This window comes from Microchirus variegatus, assembly GCF_963457635.1.
Source record: "Microchirus variegatus genome assembly, chromosome: 4".
Taxonomy (NCBI): Eukaryota; Metazoa; Chordata; class Actinopteri; order Pleuronectiformes; family Soleidae; genus Microchirus; species Microchirus variegatus.
The window spans coordinates 33,542,212-33,570,078 of NC_139805.1; the positions used below are offsets into that span (position 1 = coordinate 33,542,212).

Below are 27,867 nucleotides of genomic sequence, written 5' to 3' on the forward strand. Positions count from 1 at the left end.
GCTGTCATTCTATTCCCTTATTGATTGGGCAACATTTTCATTTTATAAAAGCTTTTAAAGTTGCCATTGGACTCCAACTGAAGGATGTCAGCGGCTTCATCTAACCCACACTTCTGAGCCCTATAAAGCCTTCTGAAAGGGGACAGCTCAAGTCAGGTCCACATTCCAAACATTCATGTTGGCGTCCCATTAGCTCACTCATGTGTCTGAAAGCCCAGAATAATTCCTTGACCCAAGTTCTTGCCGTCGTGTCAATGTCAGTTGGGCTATGAAACACCAGAAAATGAGTCGTTTGGAGCTGAAAGGTTACGTAAAATACAGCGTTAAGCTTTTGGCTCAATCCACTTTTTGGACAAAGTCGGATGACCCTTTATGTTCAGCCTTAAATTGTAATTGGAACACCTTGTTGTTGCTTGTAAGGCAGATGAAACCCAAACAGATGTATGAGAGGTTTGGGGGGTCGCCAACCCCCCTTTATATTCACGTTGGTCAAACCCACGCAAAGCTCTCATTGGCTCAAAGCTCCCCCACAGTAATTGGACATCATCTGTGACACCTGTCGCCTCCACCTGTCTCCACTCTGCTGATTAGCTGCGTTGTCCAAAGCCACTCATTGTCAAACAGTGACTCATGTATTAAAAAATCAACGGTTGGAACATTAAAATCTCACTGAAACTTTCTCTTTAAATCTCTTTAATGATGATTATATGGTAGAAACCAGTGTTTCAGGTCCCTCACCTTCAGATTGTTGATTGGGAAACATCTGTGGCAAGGGAGTTCAATACAGTTGTATTTGTATAGCACCAAGTACCAATTATTTCAAATATTCATTAAAATTATTCCGTAAGAGGTTTGCAAATATTTTCAAGGCGATGCCGACTATTACGATTGTACATTTCAAGTCATTCCGAGATACGAAAACTACGTTTTTGAGAAGAAAGTCAGCTCACTGTCAAAGTGCATCAGGGCAAATGGATATTTTCCTGCATTTCAAAAATTCATTAAAATGATTCCTTAAGAGGTTTGTAATTATTTTCACAGGATCCTTGTTCAGGGTGATGCCGACTATTATGATGGTAAATTTCAAGTCATTCCGAGATACTTTTCGTTTTCGAGAAGAAAGTCAGCTCACTGTCAAAGTGCATCATGGCAAATGTATCATTTCCCAAATTTCAAAATTCATTAAAATGATTCCTAAGAGATTTGCAAATATTTTCAACGGATCCTTGTTCAGGGTGAACCAACGACTGTGATGGTAAATTTCAAGTAATTCCGAGATACTTTTTGTTTTTGAAAAGAAAGTCTCAACGATTTATTTTGAGAATTTTGGCTCGATGTGCTCCCCATACAATAGTGGCGCTGTGGACTCCGCGACTGCTATTTATTAATTACTGTGATTATTTTTAATTTTGAGTTCTTGCACGATATTATGACTCGATACAATGTCAGTATAACACAATTTCTTATACGCATTAAACGAATTTTACATTTTTTTAAAAAAGGATATTGCAGATTTATTTTGAGAGTTTGGCTCCCCATACATTAGTGGTGCTGTGGACTCTGTGACTGCTATTTATTAATTACTGTGATTATTTTTTATTTAGAGTTCCTGCACGATTTTATGATTGATACAATGCCAATAAAACACAATTTCTTATAAGCATTAAATCAATTTAACAAAATTTAAAAAAAGGATATTGCGGATTTATTTTTGAGAGTTTGGCTCCCCATACAATAGCGGTGCTGTGGAGCCTGTCTGTCTGTCTGCAGGCGCGTGGACGGCAAAGGAAAGGAAGGAAGGGGGGGTGAGGAACACGGATTGCTCCTCATCCGCGCGTACATAATAATCCCGACTATGCAGCTACTCTTGTGATTACTGTGATGTTGTCATGTCCCGCTAATGTTGCTCAATGCATTCGTCGGAATCTCGGCGGGCAGCAGCAGCGGCAGCAGAAGCGGCAGCGCGGCGGCAGCAACTCCCCGACGCAGGATTTGAGGTCAACTGGAAAACTAACGGTACACGTCCGGTGAAGAGAACGGCTTCCTTTGCTAGCATAGCCGGCTAGTGCCGCGTATTAGCACACCTATTAGAGAAGCTCATTTCGCCTTAAATGTGTGTCGTGTCAGTGCGGTGAGAGGATGAACGACGGCGTGTTCGTCACGTCGAGCAGCAACAGGAGCCCGAACAGTTGTTCTGTGGGGTTTTTAATTCACGTAACGACAACATCACTGCGGGCTAATACGCGATAGCTCAACATGGATATAAGCAGCTAGCGCCGTTAACGCAACCCGTGTTTTGTGTGTGTGTTTGGTTCATTTTCGCTCTGGTGCACGTTCAACAGTTTTGCAGTGAGTGACAAACCTGGAAATTATGTCTTGTTTTTGTCCACAAACCCAAATGAATGAGGTTTTAATTATTTCTTTGTTTATATGGAGCAAAGAAAAGAAGAAAATATCAATATTTAAGGAGCCGAGACGACCACAAATCTTGTTTTCGTCATGAAACAACGCTTCAAACCGATTAATAAATGATCAAAATAGGCGACAATTAATTTAGTAATCAAGTAATTGTTTCAGCTCTATGTAAAGGCATCAATGTGTGACAGATACAGGGCCGTTACTAGCTTTGTGGGGCCCTATACAAGATGCTGTTTGGGGGGCCCCCAAATTTTTTTTAACATGGGCCAGATTTTGTTCTGTGGGGTTTTATTCATGTAACTACAACGTCACTGCAGGCTAATACGCGATAGCTCAACATGGATAATGAGCTAACTGTGTTAGCATAACCACGTTTTCTGGTGTTTTCAATCATTCTCACGCTGCTGCCTCTAAAATGCACAACGGCTGTTACCAAGAGACGTTCAACAGTAATGCAGTGAATGTGTTACCCATACAGGGCCGTTACTAGCTTTGTGGGGCCCTATACAAGATGCTGTTTGGGGGGCCCCTAGTATATTTATCTATTGTGCTTTTCCACTATACCATGGGTGTCCAAACAATTTTTTAACAAGGGCCAGATTTTGTTCTATGGGGTTTTATTCATGTAACTACGTCACTGCAGGCTAATACGCGATAGCTCAACATGGATAATGAGCTAGCTGCGTTAGCATAACCGCGTTTTCTGGTGTTTTCAATCATTTTCACGCTGCTGCCTCTAAAATGCACAACGGCTGTTACCAAGGGACGTTCAACAGTAATGCACTGAATGTGTTACCCATACAGAGCCATTTCTAGCTTTGCTATACAAGATGCTGTTCGGGGGCCCCCTAGTTTGCCAAACCACAAGAGCTTCCTTACTCTTTTTAGACGATGATGTAGAAAAGAGGTCAGAATCGATCCGAGCGCTTTTCCACAAAACCAGGGGTGTCCAAAACTTTAACGAGGGCCAGACGATAATGTGAAAGATGACCACTTAGTTTTGCCATTCACTCACGCTTTCATTCAGCTACCCATCACTCATCGCTCCTAGCAGAGCTGGGAATCGAGCCCTCAACTTTACAGTTGAAAGGCCGCTGTGATTTTTCCGTTTTTTTAAAAGGAATTCCGTTTTTTTCGGGCCTGAAAATGAGCCTCACGTGAATCATACAGATCTTTAGAAACGCGCAGGTCAGGTAAACTGCATGTTTTTGGGCTGGTCCGGGGTTATTAGTGCTGGGCACGTTAACGGCGTTATAACACGTGACGAGTTTCCATGACGACTGACTGGAAAAAGACGCGCGTAACGTCATGTTTACGTGCCTCCCGATTGTTAAAATTAGTTTTTTCCAGGCAACAGTTAGCTGCGTTAGCTCCTTGTGTCGTTTAACGCACCTACAGTGGAACTGGAGTGGTCTGTTTATTAAAGGAAAAGAGCAGCGCTAACAAATAACCCGCGTACCTGTGTACTGCGTATGTGTGCCTCTGTTTTTAAAGTTTAGCGTTACTTTAGAGACTCTTTTTAACGGTCGGGAGTCACGTAAACATGACGTCACGGGCGTCTTTTTCCGGTCATTTGCCAGTTGTTTTTATAATTTTTTTTTTTGTTATCATATTCTTGAAACATTTCGGTAACCGGTAGGGCTGCAACGTGAATTAATAAATTTTAGAGAGGATTTTGTTTTTTTAGCTCCTTAAATGTGAATTTTATCTGGTTTCTTTGCTCCATTTGACAAAAAAATCATTAAAACTAGTGTCCACTTTTGATAAACACTGATCAACATTTTAACTAAATTTTATGAAAAAAAAAAATATTTGATTAATAGAAAAAAAATAACATATCAGGAGGTGAATGTATGCATTAGCATTTCCTGATCCTCCAGAATTGAACCCATTATTCTTTTCTTGTATTTGCTGCTGCTGAAGGTGCTTATAAATAAATGATTGTAAATAAGTTGACAGTGAAAACCAACCGACAAGAAAGAATTTTAAACTGACACACAGGGTTTTTGGACACATAAAATGCATTTCAGATCTCATTAGTTCACAATTTCTCCAACTCTCTGCATTATTTAGTGAAGTCATTTTCATGCAAGTGCAACAATTGGACCTAAACCTTCATTTTGAGTCAGGGCTGCTGATAAAACAAGCCTCCAGGCCATCTCCCCAGCGTGAACTAGTGCAAATAAATACTCTGCTAAGGATGAGGGCACCGGATGAATCTGATACCTCTGCTCTGCGTGTGATTGAATTAAGCGTAAACATTGTCGTGTTCGAGTGCAGAGCTAACCAGTTTTGTCCCCTCTTTCCCCACGCTAAACAGGCTGATGTGCCATGTGTGCTGGCTGTGCAAGAGGAAAATGAAACCCAGTCGCAACCTCGTCCTCGTCCTGTGCACCACGCTGGTCCTGGGATTTCTCTACTACTCGTCGGAGAGGATCAGCTTACAAGGCTGGAGCCACAAATCACGTGAGTGTCGACGGATGCCGACTAATCGATTCTCGATTAGTCGAGTAGAGTAGTTTTTTTTTTTTAAGACGATCAGTTTCTCGTTTTTCTCCACAAGCCAAAATTATTCCATTCAAAATATGGAGCAAAGAAACCAGCTGGAAAAATCAGAGAACCGTCATTGACTCCCCTTTGTTGTATTTAACGTCATCACTCGGCTTTCCGTCCTTAATATCTGCACTGTGAGGCCTCTGCTGTGGTTCAAAGAGTTCCTTTTCAGTGCGTCAAAAGGATCCACTTGTCTGTTTTTCATTTATTTTAAAAACTACGTTTAAACTGTGGGGAGTAGCTTCTTGATTTCATGTGTAAAGCCACACTAACAAAACATTTGGCTATTATTTGGTTATTGCATATGCATATTACATGATAGTTTTTAATATGAAAAAGTGAGTCTGAAGAGCACATGTGTCAAACTCAAGGCCCGGGGGCCACATCTGGCCCGCCACGTCATTTTATGTGGCCCGCGAGTGATTAATTGGTCTTAAAAATCTGTGTTAAAATAGGTCTATGCTGCTTTAAGGCGTGCGTTGACCATAAACTACATTTCCCACAATGCATGGCGATTGCGTTACCCGCCACTAGATCGCAGTGTATCATTGTATATGCGTCATGCGACGAGTGAAATTGAGTAAGTAATAAATACAGCAAGTTATTTAGCGATATGAGTAGTAACCTTTATTTGGTGACATTTAGTTACATTTATTCTGTATGTCAGTTACATCTGGCCCTTTGAGGGTCACCATTATGCTGATGTGGCCCTCAGTGAAATTGAGTCCGACACCCCTGCTGTAGAGTGTAGTCTTACTACTTTTTTTCACCAGATGAGGGCGCCAAAGCCTTAACTTGGAGACAGAACGTTTCATTTGTGTTTTAATTCACCCACCTCTTTACACCATCCCTCCATTCATCGCCACGTTACACTCATTGCCGTTATGAAGTGGTTACATTCTTCTTGCAGTTTGAATTCATTTATAATTCCACCTATCCTTCAGAGCAGTGGAATCAATTGTCATCATTTTTTCTTCGTCCAGGCAGCATATGTTTCTGTACTAGCTGTTTAGATTCTCATAAATACTTCTAGATAATTAAATTACTACTTTTATCACCTCAACATTTGCAAGCAATTTGGGGGCGAACAAGGTTGTGTACAGCCAGTAGATGAAATACTTGATACAGGGTTCCCATGAGTCCTTAAAATCCTTGAAAGATTGTGAATTTGACAAAACAAAGTCATGGCCCTTGAAAGGTTTTTGTCCTAAAATCGTCCAAAATTGACATGGGGCAAGAAAGTTATGATATTTAGGTAGATGTCTCCCTTGTTTGTCACGGCGCCACCTACTGTTTCACGCCCTGCGTTGCTTGATGTACAGTACGTAGTTGTCCACTGTCTCTCTCTCTCCGCCGTTGACGTGGGATTCCATGCAAAACAATGAGTGAGTAACATTCGTAAGATGTCTTGCTTGTCTCACCAAAGATAAAGACTTGGCTTGGGTGAAGTGGCTCTTACCCATTTTAAGAGTTTGATTCATGATGGACGTTGCGCACATGACAGTGATGACACTCTGACTAATCAAAAAAGGGAAGGGTTGAGTCGTGCTAGAAGAATAGCGCCATAAGATGCTGGTACCATACAAAAGCATAGGTTCTTTCAAAGAAGGAAACCCTTAAAACTCCCATAGACCGGCAGAAAAACGTTGGTTTTTTTGGTGTGTATCTGCGCCATTACATCGTTTATGAAGCCCTACAGTTTGAAAACAGTTCAGCCACTGCTGAGAACGCTGGCCTTTATTGTATTCTCGGGCTCTGCAGGCGCTCTGAAAAAGCCTGGAATCGTGACGTAAGGATCCCGTCTCCTGAACAGCAGATCCTCCTGCTCCGGGCACTAGTCCGGCCACATCGGGTTGCGTACATTAAGCCGCAGAAGAAGAATAACGTCCGTTGTGGAGGTGTTTCACGAGCGACAGTGTCTTCTGACTCTGGGTCTGACTCCGGGTCAAAGTCATAAAAGGGACTGCGGTGGGGAGACAAGCTATTTTTAAACATTGTTAAAACAATGTTTTCATAATGAGCAGCAGTGCATCCAACGCTCCAGAGGGGGGAGCTAAGCTGCTGAGAGCTGACGTGCTAATTACGTCACTTCCAGGTACCTGGCCAATCACAACACAGTCGTGTATTCTGGGGGTGAGATTTCAGGTCTGAAACAGCGCGACTGTCGAGAGCTTCAGTGAGGAGAGATTTTGATCAGCTTGTTTGCTGCAACTAGGAGGTTTTTGACCATAAAAACAAGTTAATGTATGTAAGTAGACCTCCATAACTCACATATGTGCGATAGGACCACTCTATGGGAGCTTTAAGGGATGAAGATGTCAAACAAATAACGATCTGCCTTTCAAATGTCAAATAAGTTTGAGTTTGCTGGTGTTGGACTTGAATCCGCACTTCCCACATGGCCCAGAAACACGCACAGCTGCTTTACCGCATCTTTCCAGCACGAGGCCAGAATCTGGCTCCCGCTCTTTGGCTCATGTGCGATTCTCCCGAGATAGCATTGGCTCGTCTTAAGGAACGTGCCTGCACGCGTCGAGCTCTGGATGGGCTTCAAACTGAATTCTGACATGCTCTTAGTCTTAGTTCCGGTTGAATTAGTTGAAGTTCACAAATGTGGTCACCTGTGCGAGTTCAGGAGAAGCTAACGCCGCACTGCATGAAACTGTAGGGGGGGATGAAACGGCATCAGCTGTGATAACTTGTTGTTGAATTCCATCTTGGCAATTGTGGTCTAGTCAACTCGTGTAAATGTATGTTCACTTGACAGGTAAATTAGCCGTTAGGAGCATTCCTCATTCAGGACATTTATAATTGAGCCTTAATCATCTGCACCACACCTTACCAGACCTTTACCCAGCTGTACCTCAGGAAGGAAGCATTCCTCACTTAAACCACACATTTCTGACTTTCAGTTACCGATCCTGTCGTCCTGCTGTGTCAAGTAATGAGCGCCGAGCTCGGTGGGTTTGTGGCAATGTTGTTGTCGACTTTGTTTGGAACCATCCATTCTGAGCAATCTGCTTTTGTGTGAATGCATCTTCAGATTTCATCACAGAAACCACATTAGGACGAGCGGTACGGTGATTAGTTTACCGCTAGACGGTATTTGACCTTTTTTTTTTTAAAGAAATCTGCAATTTATGCATTTTTGTTCACAGAAACTTAGTCATGAAATCGCTTCCGTTTCACAGGAGCCATATGTTTGCTTTGTAGTCACCACTACAGTATTGAAAATTGGTCTTCTACCAATACACTAGTTCTGTTTACGTTAAAGCTTTCAAAAAGTGGAATTTTTAAGTAGCTATCCTGCCGCTGAGGCCACACCTTTTGATGTAGAGAAAATCCTTTGCTAACCTTTAACCATTGACTTGTCTCAAACCTATGGACCGAGTTAGACGCGGCTAGTTCAAACGTGCTAGGACGAGTTTGTTCCAACGCGTAGACTAGCCATTTTTGTTTTTTCCAAAATGGCCGACTTCTGGGTTGGCGAAGCTAATGGAAGTACATTAGAAATTTTGTTTGGACACATGAGAGCAATAAATAAACTAAGTTCGGTTGAAATCACAACAACTATGTGCGACTTCAACACGATAGAAAAAAATAAAAATTTGCATTTAATGCAATTTTGGCCACTTTCTCTTACGTCAAAACTACCTCAAGAAACTTTGGATTAAGCCCGATACACTCACCAAATTTCGCCCTCATCTGACAACTTTTGTCTTGACCTATGCTAATATTGCATTTTTCGCCAGCTCGACCTCCATGCCGAATTTCAAGAGTTTTTGTGCACGCTCACCCCCTCAAAAATGACCGTAATGTTGGTATATGGGTGCAAGTGCTGGGAATCGGTGGAAAAAAAAATCGAGGGATTTTCACTATGTTCCAATGCTGCAACGATTAATTACTTACAGAATTGATCCATGCATTGTGTTTTTGTGGGTTTTTTTGACAATTAAAACAAACACATCCATGATACAGCTTCTCATCTGGTTTCTCTGAATTGTATAACAAAACAAAAAACTGAATAATTTTGATTTTGTGGACAAAACGTCATTTGAAAATGTTTTCGGTTTGGACCATTCGAGGAATGAATCGACAGCATGTTTTTCTGAAAGAATATATTCATAAATGTTTACGTTGCATTTTCTGTAACGTGTGGTTGTGATGTGCTTCCATCCTTCCAAATTGAATCTCTTGTCATCTTATAAAATTCTTATTTTCCTCTAGTGTATGACAAACAAGGATTCCTTCTAAAGCTGGATGGTAAACTGTGAGTATGCATGTTTTCATGTTTTATTCTGAAAAACTGTTTCCTAATGAGTCTTCTGCCCACATTTGGAATAAACACAACACACTCCAAATAGTCGCAAGTGTGAGGTCCTAATTATGTAAATCTTAGAAAATGACAACAAAGAAAACAGAGACTGATTTGATTTGAACAGCAGCACAAGGGCAGAACTCGACAGGACAGCAAGTTTAAAAAAAATAAAAATCACACCAAGGCCAGAAAAGCTCAGGGACAGAATCTACAAAGCAAGCAAGCAAGTAAAAGCCAATTCGAGTCTATAAACTCGTCTCAAAATGATTTCTTGCCGTTTGCATTTTTATTTTCTGACTTTGCACGTGTTACATCGACAGGCCTTTGGAGCTGATCTACAAGTACAACAACCTCAGCGAGGGAGCCTGTAAACCTGGATATGCAGCTGCAAAGATGACTGCCATTCACCCAAAGTAAGAGGACAAACGTATACCAAACTGTATAGTTGTGTGTTTTGAAAGTGAGCTTCGTCTTTAAAAGTCACATAGAGTGGTCCTGTTGCACATATAGGTTAGTTATGTAGGTCTACTTGCATACATTAACTTGTTTTTATGGTCAAAAACCTCCTAGTTGCTGTAAACGAGCCGATAAAAATCCTCTTTTCTGATGCTGTTCCCCAGCCGCGATATTTCAGACATAAATCTCACACCCAGAAGACAGAGTGTGTTGTGATTGGCCAGCCAGCGTAGAGCCTTCCCAACTGTCTTTCAATTGGCCAAGTGACAATACCCGGAAGCGCAGCTTCCCCCTCTGGAACGGTGGATGCACTGCTCCTCATTATCAAAACATTGTTTTAACAGTGTTTAAAAATAGCTTCTTCACGACTCCCCGCCGCAGACCCTTTTAAGACTTTGACCCAGAGTCAGACCCAGAGTCAGACCCAGAGTCAGACCCAGAGTCAGACCCAGAGTCAGACCCAGAGTCAGACCCAGAGTCAGACCCAGAGTCAGACCCAGAGTCAGACCCAGAGTCAGACCCAGAGTCAGACCCAGAGTCAGACCCAGAGTCAGACCCAGAGTCAGACCCAGAGTCAGACCCAGAGTCAGACCCAGAGTCAGACCCAGAGTCAGACCCAGAGTCAGACCACATTGTCGCTCGTGAAACACCTCCACAACGGACGTTATTCTTCAATGTACGCAACCGGATGTACCCGGACTAGTGCCCGGAGCAGGAGGATCTGCTGTTCAGGAGAAATGCTGTTTACGTAACCGGACCGGGCTTTTTTCCGAGATCTCACTGAGCCCGAGATTACAATAAAACACAGCGTTCTCAGCAATGGGTGAACTGTTTGTTTCAAAACTTCAGGGCTTCGTAAACAAGGTAACGACGCAGATACACACTAAAAAAACAGCGTTAATTGGAACTTCCAGTCTAGGTCCTCTTTAACAGAAGACTTTTATTGTGGATACCTCGATTTTCCCTCTAAATTGCTAACATGAAGCAATGATTGAAACATTTCTGAAGGCGCTGGATACATTTCAGTCATTTATTTTTATGAATGAAAACAGCCGAGCACCCAAAATAAAGATGGCGGGGTGTCGCGTGACCATCGCCACGCGACACTACGTCGCCCAAGTCCCCGGCAATGTAAAGGAAGGGACCATAGTCAGGCAGTATAGTAGGCAACCACAGCTGCGAGTGCTGTGAACCCAACCCTCATTTTGAGTGTATTAGCCGACCTTAAAGTATGCTTTGTACCATACTCATTGGGACAGCACTGGTTTGACTGACATGAATCAGAAGGTTCTACTTTCTTTCCCTACCCTCTATGACCATATTCACATTTTAGCTGAAACGCATTCATTTTATTCACATGGTTTTCTTTACAACAGATCGACCAAATGCAGCTAAGACGCTGCTTCTAGCTGCATTTACACCAGCACATGAAATGAGTGTGCTTGAATGGTTGTGCGGGAGCCAAACTCTTGTCTGGATGGATGTGCTGTACCTTTTTGCTTTGAAACATCGATATTGTAACTTTTTATGCATTTTATTTAAAACATGTTCACATAAATTGGTTGGAATTGTCCCGTGACACATCTCTGGTCTTTGGTAATCCCTGGCTTAGTTAATTTTTCATGTGTGTGCAGCTTAGTGTCCTGACGGAACCCAATTCACTACTATATTCCAAAAAACCTGCTCAGTCGGTACTATATTATTGTAAGCCTTGTAAGTGGAGAGTAGTCTGATCAGAAAAGACACCGTTTTGGCCTCTCTATTATTAAAGAGCACCACCATGAAAGCCCCTACACCTGCTTATGTTTTCAGCCCCGTCTATAAAACCGCTGTGAAGAAGCGAGCGTCTGAATGGGCCCATGTGTTGCGCACATTCTATTTTTTGTCCTCTTCTGCTCTGTTTTTGTCCCAGTGCGTGAGAAGACCTCAGGCCGGTTCACTTAGCTCACTTAAGTCTCTGAGCAGGAGAGACACGCAACCCCTCCGACCCTCCACACAGCACGTTAATGACACTGTACCCAAGGGGTCCGGGTTGTAACCTGTTAAAATAACACAAGTGAATGCTCCTCGAGAGGAAAAACAATCCGGAAAAGAGGAGATATGCCCAGGGCGTCCTCGACCCATTTAGTTTGCCTTCTATGTGTCCATGCAGAGTCAAGCTATGGTTGTAGCTTGACTACGCCATTTAGTTGGACTACTGTCCAAGTTCGCACTATGCAAGTACTAGTGGGGAATCCATTTTTTGAATGACGTGTCAAAAATACCGTTTCCATTCTGCTACGGTTTGGTACGGTAATGTTTGGAATGGTAAAGCCCTTTGTCAAGCTAGCGTTTTGACAGAGCAGTACCTTTTACTTGGTATGCGTTGTGTGGGCCGCGTTAGCGAGGTTTGGCTAGCGACGTCATCGAACGCGACACAACAGACAACAAAGGAGGACATCCAGCAGCTCTTTTTTTCTCTGCAAGCGTTCAACTTCCATGGAATATTTCAATTGCTTGCAATGGAATGACGGTTTTTCTAGTCATGACCATACCGTTCCATTTTACTCTGGTACCCCAAGGGAAGGGTGCCAAAGAATGGAACAGTTGGGAACTAGTTATATTGGTACTATTCCTAATGGAAACGCAAAAAAATGAATACCAAGCCGAAACAGAGCTACTGAGTCTGGACTTGACGTTTCTCATCCAAGAGATGAAACGTTTATTTATTTAAAGCTGGGACGACATATTATCAATGAACACGAAAACTGTAAACATACAAGATTGAAGCCAAAGGCTAGTTTTCAAGAGAAACTTGGAAGTCCATATCCATTGATAACTATGACCTGGATGAATTAGAATCTACACGGGTGACCCCTTTTACCCTGATGGTAGTAGACCATTTCCGGTTGTCCGGTGTCTCTATTTTGTCACTCAAAAAACAGGCCGTTGTCAAACTGTATTTCTTTATAATCTCTGTTTTTATGAGAACTTGACCTTCTCCTCTCACAGCAGCAGGTTCATCAAAACACCTTCAAACTTGAACAGTATTGAACACCAAAGGCTTGAAACCTGCATTAGTAGCTCAATACGTAACCGGTTCAGGAAAAACATTTTTGAGCCACCTGCTCTCACTGATTAGCGGCAGTTTTTTTTGTTTTGTCAAATCAACGCTCATTTGAAGTTCTTTATGGGATATTGCACATGGAAAACAAAGCTGCAGGAGCTGATGTTTTTTCCTTTCACGCTGTTCCGGTTCTTCCATAGAAGACAATTCCCATTTGGGTTCGTGCACATTAGCTTTTGTGCATTTAAAGTCAAGTCCAATTTATCTTGCACCAAGTATTTGCCAGCACTTGTCACTCGGAGCAGATTCTGTGCTCTTTATGACTCTGTATTTCAGAAAGTCCTTGAGGAAATGTCATCACATCTGGCCTAAATGTTCACCCTGAATCATGGATGAACTGATTCAAATTTGGCTTTGGTAAAAATCACCGGTGCTTAAAACAATATTAATAAAGACCCACCATTCTTTTTTTTTTTTCAGAATTTTACACGTCAACTATTAAGTTTGATTTTCAGAACTGTTCACTGGCTTTTGACAAGGAGTTGATGCAATTTCCACTACAGTGAGAGCACATTCTTATTTTCCCTTCAGTATTTCACCTGTCCTTTCACCTGTTGCAAATTCTCCTAATATCATGAATACCAAATTTTAAGTAATGTGTAATTCACTTTTTCAATTATCTTACATTTACTATTAAGATGGGATATGCTTGTTATTGCGTGATACATACAATAAAACTGAAAATAATTATTGCTCGGGTTGAAATAATCAATAGTTGTAGGCAAAATGCCTACAGGTTTACCAAAAAACAAGAAGCTCAGCCGTGTCTGCCTTCATTAATCGTGTTCCTGCAAAGTAGAGGCAGATGTGAGTTTTAAATGAAGCAGAACAGGTTTAATGCTGTGCAGCAACAAACTGACTTCACATCACTGTAATTTTTGATTTATATGCGCTGGTGTTCACGGCTTCCTTTATGTACACGCACTGTACTGTGGCTCCCATGGTGTTATTACCTTATGATAATGGTTTGAAGTTGATGACTGCCCCTGGTAGCCTGTTGCAGATGGTCAACAGGACCATGACTGCGATAGGGTGTACACCACTGGGACACATGGGAAAACAGATTTTAGCCTTGTACAAAATGGCTAGCCTAATGAAATCTTACATTTTTGTCACTTAATATCACTGAAAACTAGTGCTGTCAAACGTTAATGCGCGACGCATGTCCATGACATGTTTACGTGACTCCCTATCGTTAAAATGAGTCTCTAAAGTAACGCTAAACTTTAAAAACAGATGCACACATACGCAGTACACAGGTACGCTGGTTATTTGTAGCGCTGCTCTTTTCCTTTAATAAACAGACCGCCCCAGTTCGACTGTAGGCTCGCTAACGGCGCTAAAAGGAGCTAATGCAGCTAACGGAGCTAACTGCTAAACGGTGCCTGGACTCCGGTGTTGCAGCACGTAAACATGACGTCATGCGCGTCTATTTCCGGTCAGTCGTCATGGAAACGTCATGCGTTAACGCGCATGAATGTCTGTTAACCTTTTGCACAGCACAACTGAAAGGTGAAGGTTGTGTCACTTTGTAAACCACTCACTCCTCGTACCAAAGTCCAGAGGAAATGCCTGTTTTTAACATCACGTTACACAGGTTGTTGATCCACAAACCTCGGTACAAATGTAGTATTTTGTGACCTCGGTTCTTCATTAACTATTTAACTAAACGTAACCAAATAAGGCGACTTTACGTACAAACTCACCACAATGACTGACATTAAACACAACGGACACGGTACTGTTTCCATTCTACTTGGTACTGAAGCTAGCGTTTTGACAGAACAGTACCTTTTTACTTGGTAGGCGTTGTGTGGGCGCGGTTTGGCTAGCGACGTCATCGAACGCAACTCAACAGACAACAAAGGAGGACATCCAGCAGCTCTTTTTTTCTCTGCAAGGGTTTGCCTCGACGTTAAACACAAGGGGCATGGTACGTCAGGAGTTAAAGGCACAGAGAGCTTCAGAGAGACAATTCAAAGGATTCTTTGAAGGATTGCAGCAAATATGCAAATATAATTTTTTACACACACCAGAAAATTAAATGATAATCATTCCAAGAAAAGCAAAATTGGAAACTCGTTGTGTAGGATCTCTTCTTGGACTAGAAACAAAGTACAAACACGTGTACCGGACAATGGCGTTCCACCAAATGGAATCTCCCACTGGGATGTACATGAGAAGGGGTGTGAACAAACAAACAGACTTTAATATTAACTTTCTAATGTAAAAAGAATGTCCATGACCTTTGCCTTTTCTAAATACATTAGCAAACATGTAAAGTAGACAAGGCAACGTGTTGGGTCCTGTTTAGAAACTTCAACAACTATCAACAACTGCTGTATCTCAGTATGAGGGTTAGCAAGCTCATGGAGCACATCATTGGAAGAGTGTTGGTTTGGTCCATAAACAATAAGTCTTGGTGCTCAGTGAAATGTGTCCTTTTTCTCACACTTGTCTCTGGATTTTGTCTTGAAGGGTAAACTCAGACCCGTCTGTGGATTAGCTTGAAACCCGATGCTCTAAATCCTCTTAGGGATTCTGACATTAATCAGTGCATCTCCAATGTTTAACATCAGGTTCTGTACTGTACGGTTCTTAAGACAGAGATGCTTCGCTCGTGTTATAACGTGTTTTCTTGTGTATCGACAGATTCACCAAACTGGTGCCGATATTCCTGGATCCAAATTACAAACGGTTCTCCAAGATCGACGATTTCCCTCCTCCGTTCGGCGTCAAATCGCAAGGTATGAGTGCGCGGCGCACTTAATGTTGCAGTTGCATACGCAAAATTTCGGGGTCACTTCAGAAATACACTCTATACATTGTTAATGTGGTAAACGACTATTCTCGCTGCAAACTTCAGGTTTTTAATGGAATATGTACAGAGGTGTATAGAGGCCCATTCCCAGCAACCATCTCTCCTAATGGTTCTAATGGTACATTATGTTTGCTAATCACATAATAAGGCTATTGGATGATTTAAAAAACCCTTGTGCAATGATGTTAGCACAGCTGAAAACACAAAAAAAAATTATAGGTGACCCCAAACTTATGAATGGTGGTGTATATCGCAAGACAATCGTATTGTGATACATCACGATATCCTTCTTAACTGAAGAAAACAAAATGTTAGCATTAAAAGTGCTGGATTTATCCATTCATTCACAACATGGAGAACAAAGTCTGTGTGGAACGTGGATGGAGCGTCTCTTAGCATAGATTTCTCCACCGTTATCCCGCTGTATCTTCCACACCTGGTGAAAACTGGCAGGGACTGTGTGTGTGTTTGCTTTACATCCTGAACTGACTCCCTCCATTCATCTCTACTTTTTATTTAATCTGGAACAGTTGAGTCTCAGAGGCGGCTGAACGGATTAACAGCTTTCACTGCCACCACCTAATGTTTCAAAATCAGACAACGAGGCATTTCTTGCAAAACTATGACAGAGACTTTGTCATTGTTGTTGTTTTTAGAAAGCTTCCTTCCCCACAGTGAAGTGTCTAAACGCCTCCGTTGTCTTTCGACGGTTGTATCACACTGATGAGGTGTCGGGCCACCCAGCTGTTGGCTCCCACCATGACCTCTTTTATCACTGTTGCTCTAGTTGTGCTGGAAATGAGGGAAGAATTTGCTTTTCTTTCATCTTACGTATTCTTCTCCTCCTCCTGTCTCGTATCTGCAGAGAAGATCATAGACGTTCTCCTGTCAGCGACTAAGAACTATGGCCTTGGAGAAGAGCTCGACAGGTGAGTCTGTGCCAGGTCAAGATTTTATAGCGTTTTGTTCATCTAACTTTAAAGGAGACATATTATGCAAAATCAACTTTTTAATCATTGTAATTTAAGTTTAAATTTTTTTTAACTCATATTTGGGACTCTGGAGGCCCTATGAGTCGGCAAAGTGTGAAAAAAGATGACTCACATTTGTTTTTGTGGTCCTCCTCAGTCTAAGTACAGGAGATGAAACACATGTTGACTTCCGCGCTCATTGGGACGTCACAAGACGCTAAATTCCTGGAATTGTTGTTTCGCGGAGCTCCGCTTTGTCCGTAAAACACGCGAGAGTGCAGGCGAGGGCAACGGTATCCGAAAACCGGAAGTCTGCAAAAAGTTCTATTCTTGGCTCCACAGTGCAGCACAGAGTCCTACACAAACTTCCAGCCTCAGAGGATTTATCTGTCCAGTGGATACATGTTATATATGACGGCAATGTGCCTGCTAGAGCCTGCTAATGATCACTTTTCCAAATGCTAACTGCTGTTAGCTCCCAGTAGCCTCTGTGGCTGATGTTCTTTCCTGTCCCTTAAATTTCGTTTTACTTATTTTTTTAAGGTAGGGCTTAAACCTAAAGAGATACTACTAAAGCGAGCGTTCTGAACAGGGCTGTTTTGGCAGGGTGATTATTGAACTGCTGTGGTGCTTCATCCTTAACCTATTTTGACCAAAGCATGTCACAGACATGTTCATTAGGACAGAAATAGGGTATAATATGAGTCCTGCAAACTTCAAATTTCCAGGTTTTGGAAACGCAGATCAATATTTTACCTAACCGCACAAAAGTCACTAACCGACAAAAGTCACAGCTCGGCTCTGCTCTCCGTAGCTGCAGGACGTCAATTTCCTTTTTGACTGGAAGGTTTTGTCTTTATATGGAGCCGCCGCTAATTTCCTCAGACAGGACACCGTGTACTGACCCCGTCCGTTTCATCAGCCAGCTAACGCTTTCCTCCCAGAATGAAGCAGTGAAGAGTAAACGCAGGACACGTTGTGCTGTTGTTGCATCGTATAACAGGACTGAAAACAGGATATATAAGTATTGCATTCATAAACTCTGTAGTTGTTGACAATAAAACCCAAATGACTGGTGTGAAGAATGAATAAATATGACACAGTATGTGACCTGGGGTCACTAATGGCCCTTTTTCCACTATGGTCCCAGCTCGCTAAATATAAATATTGAGATTTTAGTCTTTTTAACGGCTCTGCAGTTCAGCTTGATTCTTGTGTCAGACGTCTCTTCCTGTGACGCCACTCTCTGACCAATCAGTGGTCGGCAGACTGGCGATGTCATGCATAGTATCACGTTAGCTAGCTTGCAATCCTTGCCAGAGCAGGTACTAAAAGAAGTTGCTAGTGGAAACGCAACTGTGCCGTGCCGGTGGAAACACGCCATAAGCGTCTTGTCTGGTCAGTCGGGGCCAGTCAAGTGAAAAAAGTTTTTGAAAGCTAACCCTTACTCCAGGATATATTCCATAAATATAGCAAAATAATTTATTTATACCTTTATTAACAGTACAACTCTGCTGATAACCTGCTTGTTAAACACACAAAGCTGTAGCTATGAATGTTTAACAAACCCTAAAAAGCCTCAGTGACCTTCTCAAAAATGTCTTGACCTGAGAAGTAAAAAATGTGTCTGCATTCACAGTTCTTTCCCGACCCCTCTTCCGATCTTTCATTTCGTTCTGTTTGACCTAAAATCACGGGCTGTCGTCTTTCTCTTTTACAGTTTGAGCTGTAAGACGTGCGTCATCGTGGGAAACGGAGGAATCCTCACCTCCAGGTCTCTGGGGCCCAAGATTGACCAGTTTGATGTGGTGGTCAGGTTTGTACAGACGGACACCAATGTGTGCAGCACTACAGTGGCCCCTATGGCCCAAAACACATGACCACAGTGACTTTACAGTATCCCTGTTTATTCTTCTCGTGATTGAAGGCTACTTACACAACAAAAGCCCAGTTCGTTTTTATTGCACGTTTTCATTATTTTGCCGTTCAGCTGTGTAATCGGTTTTGTGCCGCAGGTTAAACGAGGCTCCGGTGAAAGGCTTCGAGAAAGACGTCGGCTCTAAGACCACGCTGAGGATCACGTATCCAGAAGGCGCCATCCAGAAGACGGAGCGCTACGAGTCCGAGTCCCTGTTTGTCCTCTCTGCCTTCAAAGCTCTGGACTTTAAGTGGCTGCAACACATGATCTTCAACAAGAAGCTGGTAAGAAAGACCTGGCTGACCACACCACATACTGTAACGACACATAAAAGTATTATAGTTGCAATGCCTATACCTTTTATTTGACTATTTCTACCAAAATCTCTTCACACTTTGTGTTCTTTCAACAAAGAACATGGTTGCTGTGGTAGTAAGGGGCGAAAGTGGCTCGTTTAGAGATTTATGTCGCATTTCTACAGACTATTTTACACATTTTTAAACCAAACGCCCATAAATCCTGTCAAGGCAATTATGTAAGTACAAGTACAACACTATAGCAAAAGTGGATGACGATAATTACGTTATTTTCTTCACTTTAAATATCCTCCTCCTATCAATGGTTAATGTCAACACTGAGTAATATTTTCCTTGTCAATCTTAAGCTAATACATTCATTTTTATGACCTGCTATGTCCAATCCATGAATAAACCTGGGTAAATCGGATTAGCCTCTTCATATCTATATTCCCTGATGGTTGTTAAAGGGATTTGAGAATCACTCTGTCATCTGATCCCCCTCCTGCTCTGCTGCGTTGTCCACGTTATGTCTCCATGTGCTGCCAAACAGCGTTTGAGGCGTTAGATTTCCCGCTGCAATGGAAGAACAAAATGCTCTCAGTCGGACAGGATTACCGACACATCCATCAGCCTTACAGGGTAACAGTGCTATGCGCTAACAGCTCATAACGCGGCTGTTTGGCTTCTCCCCTGCGTACATACCTCAGCAAACCCAGAGGCAGGTATCCCAGTAACTGTCCATAAAGAGCCATCAGGACTGGAGGAGCAAGCTGCTGCTAATTAGTCTAATGGCCCTTAGTATACTGATGCAGTCTGCCCGCCTTTGTTTGCTCCTCTTGTTTTTCCTCAGTTGTTTTTCATGGTGTTGGACTCAGGTTATTGGTGTCATCATATTTTCCACCCTGTAACCCAGTCCCGTACCTGTCACTTGACGATAAATATTTGCATGGTCATTATCGGTGTGTACTTACTCAGCATTAACGTGTCTCGCAATTGATTAACATTCATTCATTCATGTCCTACTGCTTCATCCTCCACATGAGGATCACGGGTAGAGAGGTGGAAGAAGTCCATAACAAGGCCAACATGCAGAGACTAACAACTAATTCACCTCATCCCAGTCTGCCTGTTTTTGGACTGTGAGGAAGTTGGGAGTACAACAGAGGGAACCCTCGGTGGGACGAGGATCACATCAGGGTCACATTCGGATCTTACCTGGTTCACACTTGGATCATATTTGGGTCACATCCGGGTCACATCTGGTTCACATCCGGGTCACATCCAGGTCACATCTGGATCCCACCCGGGTCACATCCAGATCACATTTGGTTCACATTCAGGTCACATCCGGGTCACATCCTGGTCACATCTGGATCACATCCGGGTAACATCTTGGTCACATCTGGATCTCACGGGGTTCACACCTGGGCCACATTGGGGTCACATCCGGGTCACATCTGGTTCACATCCGGGTCACATCTGGATCCCACCCGGGTCACATCCAGATCACATTTGGTTCACATTCAGGTCACATCCAGGTCACATCTGGATCACATTCGGGTAACATCTTGGTCACATCTGGATCTCACGTGGTTCACACCTGGGCCACATTGGGGTCACATCCGGGTCACATCCAGGTCACATCTGGATCCCACCCGGGTCACATCCAGATCACATTAGGTTCACATTCAGGTCACATCCGGGTCACACTCGGATCTCACCCGGGTCACATTGGGGTCACATCTGGGTCATATCTGGATCTCACCTGGTTCCCACCTGTGTCACGTTGGAGTCACATCTGGGTCCCACCCGGGTCACATCCAGATCACATTTGGTTCACATTCAGGTCACATTCGGATCTCACCTGGGTCACATTGGGGTCACATCTGGGTCACATCCGGGTCATATCTGGATCTCACCTGGTTCCCACCTGGGTCACGTTGGAGTCACATCCGGGTCACATCCAGATCACATTTGGTTCACATTCAGGTCACATCCGGGTCACATCTGGGTCACATTCGGATCTCACCTGGGTCACATTGGGGTCACATCTGGTTGACATCTGGATCACATCCAGATCACATCCGGCAACCTTCTTGCTTTGAGGCAACAACAGTTCTAGCCACTGTTCCACTGTGTGTCATTTGATAAACAGTGGTTTCAGAGAGTGAACTCTACTCTGCTATACTTTAATTCATATTATTAATCTGCCCAAAATTGTTTTGATTCTTAATAGTAGAAAAGATGCTCACCACTGTATTTCCATATGAGATCTTATATATTTTGGGCTATATCCTGTATGTGCATATTTCGCAGTCATCGCACGTTTAAAATCCCTTCCGTCTTCTCTCAGATTAGCACCAATGGCTTCTGGAAGTCAGTGGCCCGGCATGTTCCTCGGGAGCCCAGCGAGATGCGCATCCTGAACCCGTACTTCATCCAGGAGGCCTCCTTCCAGCTGATTGGCTTGCCGTACAACAAGGGACAGATGGGCACCGGGGTGAGTTTGTGTGTTTGACAGGAGTTAAGAGAATAACTGTGACAATCGGCTCTTCTTAATTAACTCCTGTCAAACTGTACCCACTGGTAACTATTTTACGACACTTCCACCGTGGATGATTTCAATAGACATCGTCATGTGCATACAGTGTATTTACAGTTTAAATTCCCCCAATTTTCCCACAAAAACTTAAAATGAAGCATGGCCACGTCCTGGTTTTCAGTAATCCAGTAATCTGTCAGCCCAACAACAAGATGTTCTACAGTCCAATCCAGTATATTTATCCATTTCTATAGCACATTTAAAAACAACTGAAGTGCTGTACATTACATAAAAACGTAAAAACAGATAATGTAAACTAAAATGTCCTTTTGTGACGGAAACTGATCAGAAATGAAAGATTATGGCTTATATTTCAGTTATCCACTCTCTGACTGGGGAGCGTTGCTTTAACGGTCAGAGAGTGGACTTTCCTCCTCTCCTCGCCTTGTTTCCTCTCCTCGTCTCCTCTGCGTCTGTTTGCATTATGAAGTCTTGTGTGAACACACAGCAGATGCCGCAGGGAGCCGAACACGGCCTGAAGACAAACAGCATCGCTGTTCGTCGGTTATAAATATGGACCACGGCCTCGCATGTCACATCTGTAACACATCCACACAGTAACCGTATATAGTGTATATATATATATATATATATGTGTGTGTGTGTATATACTGTACGGTGTTTCACACACTCAGGAGGTCACGGACAGGAGGTCACCTGCTTCATACAAACCCTTTAAACTTGCACTCGTCTGTTTTCCAGAATATCCCGACCCTGGGGGCGGTTGCCATAACGATGGCCCTCCACAACTGCGACGAAGTCGCCTTGGCTGGATTCGGCTACAACCTGAGCACCCCCCACGCCCCTTTGCACTACTATGAGAAGACCAAGATGTCGGCCATCAAAGAGGTTTGCGAAAGACCCGACTGTGATGATTTGTTGATTACAGGTTAGGTGACTTTTATGTTTAGGAATAAGGCATCCATGTCACACACTGAGATATGGACAGAATGGATACATGAAATAAATAACTTGGACAGTTTCTTTAACGCTTAGTCGTAGACCTTGAGATTTTAAAACTTGGACAAGGTCCCGGAAATTGACGAGTCGTCATAACGAACAGAGCTGGTCGTCTGGTGGACGGCGACTCTGCACACAGTTGTGATTAAGCCCTCACAATATCCTGAATATTACAGAAATGAAGGGGTTTTGTGTGTTGTATAGAATCACGAAATGACCTTGATATATTGGTATTAATTAAAATTGTGTAAACTGAATTAATCGGTTTTATGGACAAAAACAAAGACATTTCTGACACTTTATGGGCCAAACGATTACTCGATTAATCGTGAAAATAATCGCCAGGTTAATTGAGTACACATCCAACAATACATCATTAGTGGGGTGAAGCTAAGCTGTCCCACGACGGTCTAATCCGTAAAAAACTTCTTCGTCTACTACCTTAAAACTGTAAAAACTTTATTCATAGTATAACAAGCAAGTTATCAGCAGAGTTGAACACATGAAGCTATATCTATGAATGTTAACTAACCTTAAAAAGCCTCAGTAACCTTCTCAAAAACGTCCGGAGAATAAAGAAAACAAGGTTTGAAAGCTCTCCTGCTCGCTTTCTCTTATGAACGTTGTTTAGATGTTGCACTCAATCATTTGTTTGGTTCTCTGTTTATATAAATCCACATGTGCATGAGCCTCAAAGAGAGAATTAGCTCTTCTGCTGCAGACGCGTGATAATGAATCATCCACGGAGAATAAAACGGGTCTCTATGACCACGTCCTTGTGTGGCTGAATTATTGTCGATGTAGAGGAAGTGTGGAAGGCAGCGTGACCTACCTGCCAAAGCCCTGGACACATTTCCTTTTTTCACTTTTACTTCCTTTTGTTTTTTAACTCCCATACACATGGTCTCTGAAAACAGTATAAAACCCTAACCCACTGAAGTATTAAAGAAGGGTCTGACCTTCCAGCTCCATGTAACCTTCTGTTTCCTGCACGTCTTAAACTCTTAATAAACAAAGCCTCCGCTCTATTATTTACCAGCCCCCTCACCCTCCCCTTCCCACACTACTTTGTTTGCATTGCTTGTTATTTTCCAGGTTTATGCTGCTCTGGAACAGTTTACCGTGACCTTTCTCTGGTTTTGAGAAAACGCCTCTCGGGAAAACTAAGAGGGGACTTTCCCAGCGTGGGTGGGTGGCTGGTTTGTGGACGATGTGTATCTTATCTCAAGTGTCGGGAGGAACACGGACGAGGACTTTAAAGTGTCAGGCTTCATCGTAGGTTAGTGCTAACCGAGGGGTTTTTGAGACAGCGGCCAAGACATCAGAGAAAAGGCCCAGTCCCAATTCTCTCACTTGCTCTGAGAACACTTGCTATGAGTTCCCTTCACAGTAAAGTGCCCTCAATGAGGGCAGTGCAAGGGAAGATTTTTCCCTGAGAAATGGGACACCACTTGTATGCAAACTAGCCTAGCGAACGTGTCTGATTTCACACCAGTCCAGTAGATGGCGGTGATACACATTGCCTGTGAATTGCAATACCACCATAAAAAATAAATACTATTTACATTCACGTTTGAAAAACGCCGGTTCCAACGGAGCTCCTGTCTGTTGTAAATCAACGGCGAAGAAATGCGCAAAACGGAAGACTCGTTCGCCGTGTGCTCGCAATAGTCGGGATGTGTGACCCGGATGTTTCTCTGCCTATTTACAAACGTCGTCAAGTAACGATTTTCAAACTATAACGTAACAGTCCGTTGCATATACATCTAACTAACACATTCCAACACGTTTCCGTTTTTTTTTTTACAGCCGTATTTGCAAATATATTACGTTTGCGTATAGCCGTTTGCACCGGTAGCGGCCATATTGTTCCAGAAAATCGATGTTGGCTGAGTGTGCAAGGCATCATGGGATACTCCCTTGCCCGCAAGCCTGGTCCAGAGCCGTCTTGGTGGCGAGGGGCACTTTTAGGGGAGGACAGTGTTGTGGAACTGCCGGCCGACAAGGTTTTATTTTTTTCGTTGCATGGAAAAGGTCAATCTTCGCAGGACTGATCCTTTCGCATTCCTCCAATAGACAAAGTCTCTCGCTTTTCAGACGGTGCTTTCACACCTCTTTGTCACACTATACAGAAAGGACCTGGTCTTCTGTACTGGTGCAGGTATCGGGTGATAGACAGTTCTAGCCCTGAGCCAGAGAAATGGAATTTACCATTACAATAGGCACTTCCCCTAGCTCCCTAACATATTGGTACAGGCCCTAAAACTGCAATTCCTTGCTTGCTCCTTACTTTATTCATTTCTTACCTTTTTCTAAACCTCGTGTCCTTGTGTCCTCTTGTCCTCTCCACAGTCCTGGACTCACAACATATCCAAAGAGAAGAAGTTCCTGGTGAAGCTGGTGAAGGCCGGCGTCATCCAGGACTTAACCGGCGGGATCTGCAGCGCCGCATGTTGACCTCTCGCCTGGATCTCAGCTTTCTCACCTCTGTTCCGGGCACCTGATGGGGAACCTCGGGGGAACCTCGGGGGAACCTCAGCATGAGAGCAGAAGGTGTCGCATGTTCTCTGCAGAGAACAGAACGTGGACGCGCTCACACACACACACACACACCACAGTGTTGCACTTTGAATCGTATCTCAGTATTTTAGCTCGTCCTAGTCGCAGGTTTAGTGAATATAAAACATGGATTTGGTGCCGCGGATCAGGAGCTAAAGGAAGAGCAGGAGAGGAAGCTGTGCCAAGAATTACCTCGACAAGTGTCCTTGTTGCTCACACGGCTGAATGTAATCCGCATCAAACTCATCACGCATATCTTCCACTTTGGTGTGGGGAACAAAAACATGGACCGGATCAGACGATCCAGACAGTATTAAAGCGACACGACGTCCAATTGGACGCAGTCTGGACGTCGTTGTGGAGTTTCCCTCGCCCGTTGAAGCCTTTCATCTTCACCTGTTGGACCAAATCCCAAATCAAAACACAAGATGATGCTGTGAAGAGCGGTGCCGAATCCTTTTTCGGGCGAGAGCGTTGCATGACTTGTTTTTAAGACAGTTTTATTTATACACATATATAGTGATAGAGATAGATATTTAAATGGGGCTTCAATCTTTTTAACTGCTGACCTCAGTCCCGTTTCAGTATTTCCATGAATTTGCTGGTTCTGATTCTGGCATTTTTGAGTATTTCTGACTGATCATTGTCGCTGTTTTTCTACGCTACAATCACAATCGCATCAGCTCAGTTCAGGTGCAGAGTGAGAAATAAGAGAGGCTCCATTCCTTAAGTAAAGTGGGTCATTTTACCTGATTTTGAAGCTGCAACAGGCATCTATTCACTCATTCAATAAGGTCAATATTTAGGCCCTGTCCCAATACCTGTCCCCTAACCCTACATTTTGCGCGTTCACGTGTAGGGTGGAGCAAAGGGAAATGTGATTTTTTACCCTTATAATCAACCCTCAAAATTTAGTGAGCTCTGATGCGGGCTTAAAGAGAAGTGGAAGATGGAATTACCCATGATGCTTTGCGAATTCAGCGAGTCGGCGGATATTTTTCAACATCTACAGAGGAACAATTTAGTTGTAATATATTTTCGCAAATACGCACGTTACAATGTCGAATTGTGTTGGAATATGTTGGTTTGATACACATCCAAAGGACCGTTGAGCTTTGAACACTAATGTCAGAAAATAAGTGACGAGCTACGAAAGCAGCTAGCTAACTAGCTAGCGAGCGGCTACCCGCCGAGCGGCCCGAGAGAGTAGCCCGCCGGCATCTTTCCTGGATGAAAATAGTAGCACGCTCCACCGGTAGAATTGTCAACATGTGACGTAGGTTAGCACGTTCGTTACGTTCACTAAGCTAAGTAGCATGTAGTGATACCAATACCACTTCCCTCAACGAGGGGAATTTATGGTTGAGGGCACTCAAAACCAAGGGGAAATTTTAAGGGGGAGGTATTAGGACGGAGCCTGAGTGTCCAATTTTTTAATCTCCAAATGTGTGAACCGTAACTGTTTGCTCATTTACTATAACTCGAAATGTGTACACTTGTTTCACACGATGCGTTTCCATGACGACTAACCGGAAAAAACATGATCTATTTACCAGTTAGCTGCGTTAGCTCATTTAGCGCCGTTAGCGCGGCTACAGTCGAACTAGAGCGGTCTGTTTATTAAAGGAAAAGAGCAGCGCTACAAATAACCGGCGTACCTGTGTACTGCGTATGTTTACCTCTGTTTTTAAAGTTTAGCGTTACTTTATCTTTTTTTTTTTATTATTAGAGCACATTGTAACAATGTTATATCATCAACTTCATACACAAGAGTATAATGCATATCCATATAGAAATGTGTGCAGTTAGGACATATTGTCCTATTTTTGTTTTAAGAACATATAACGATGGTAAATGAAGAACAGATAAACAGAGTACAGAAAAATAAACAAACAGAAACACAGTACTACTTTATTATAGTTAGGAGGAAACATTAATTTCCACTAACAGGTGTGAGATTTTTTCAAAGTGTAGGAGTTTATCCATAAGAGTATATTTTATTCTCTCTAAGTGGAGAGAAAACATTGTTGGTGGTTGTTTAAAGGTGCATTATGTAATATATCTAAATCAACTGACCATAAAATCCTCCTAATATGTCACAGAGACTCAGGAATAATGTTCATATAACAAACTGAACTCACCAACAACAACAGTACAGACAAAATATTTGCATAAAAAAAAATATTTTGCAGACTGCAAATCATGTTTTATGTTTTGAAATCATGTTTTGGCGTCATGTGGCGCCACCTACCGCCATCTACCAATCATTGCAGTCGGTAGAGTCTCAGCTGCCGAGCAACCACGGGGTTGCCAGTTAGGTCAGAAAACGAAAGCTAAAAGACCTCGGTATTTTGAATTTGAATGTAGTAACCGTTTTTGGCCACATTCTTACATATGGCGCCTTTAACCTTTTAATATCGTCAGAAATTCCCAAAATAAAATTCTATGTAACCTCTTCTTAGAATAATGAAGACGATGTAGAATCTTAAAGTGAATTAGGCAGTGCCTAGCATTATTAGAACAACGATGAGTATGTTCCAAACTCTTTACCCATAGAGGGTTCGGGATCTCAATTTCTTCACTTCACTGGACTGATAGACTGCAAAGTGTCATACATTTCAGATATCAATTTTTCTGAGCAAGACATGGGTCGGAGGCATCTATCTATCAGTACAAGAGCCTGAGAAAGGTTAAGCGTTACTTTAGAGACTCATTTTAACAATCGGGAGGCACGTAAACATGACGTCAACATACGTCTTTTTCCTGTCAGTCGTCATGGAAACGCGCCTTGCGCTAACGTGCGATAATGTGCCCAGCACTAATATATATATATATATATATATACCCCTGGATGCCACTAAATAAGACACACTGTTCCTTTAAGGG

At 42.8% G+C, this 27,867-nt stretch overlaps 1 protein-coding gene across 1 annotated transcript; it reads left to right on the forward strand.

Annotated features, from left to right (window-relative positions):
• Nucleotides 1-4,775: 4,775 nt before the first annotated feature.
• Nucleotides 4,776-24,898, forward strand: st3gal3a (ST3 beta-galactoside alpha-2,3-sialyltransferase 3a; the record flags this gene model as incomplete). The annotated part of the gene is made up of 10 exons (XM_083888454.1): nucleotides 4,776-4,884; nucleotides 9,199-9,241; nucleotides 9,610-9,702; nucleotides 15,504-15,598; nucleotides 16,538-16,601; nucleotides 18,364-18,459; nucleotides 18,659-18,845; nucleotides 21,214-21,360; nucleotides 22,165-22,311; nucleotides 24,775-24,898. The coding sequence occupies 10 exons, from the start codon at nucleotides 4,776-4,778 to the stop codon at nucleotides 24,877-24,879; spliced, it is 1,086 nt and encodes a 361-aa protein (XP_083744580.1). The 3' UTR covers nucleotides 24,880-24,898.
• Between the last annotated feature and the right edge of the window lie 2,969 nt (nucleotides 24,899-27,867).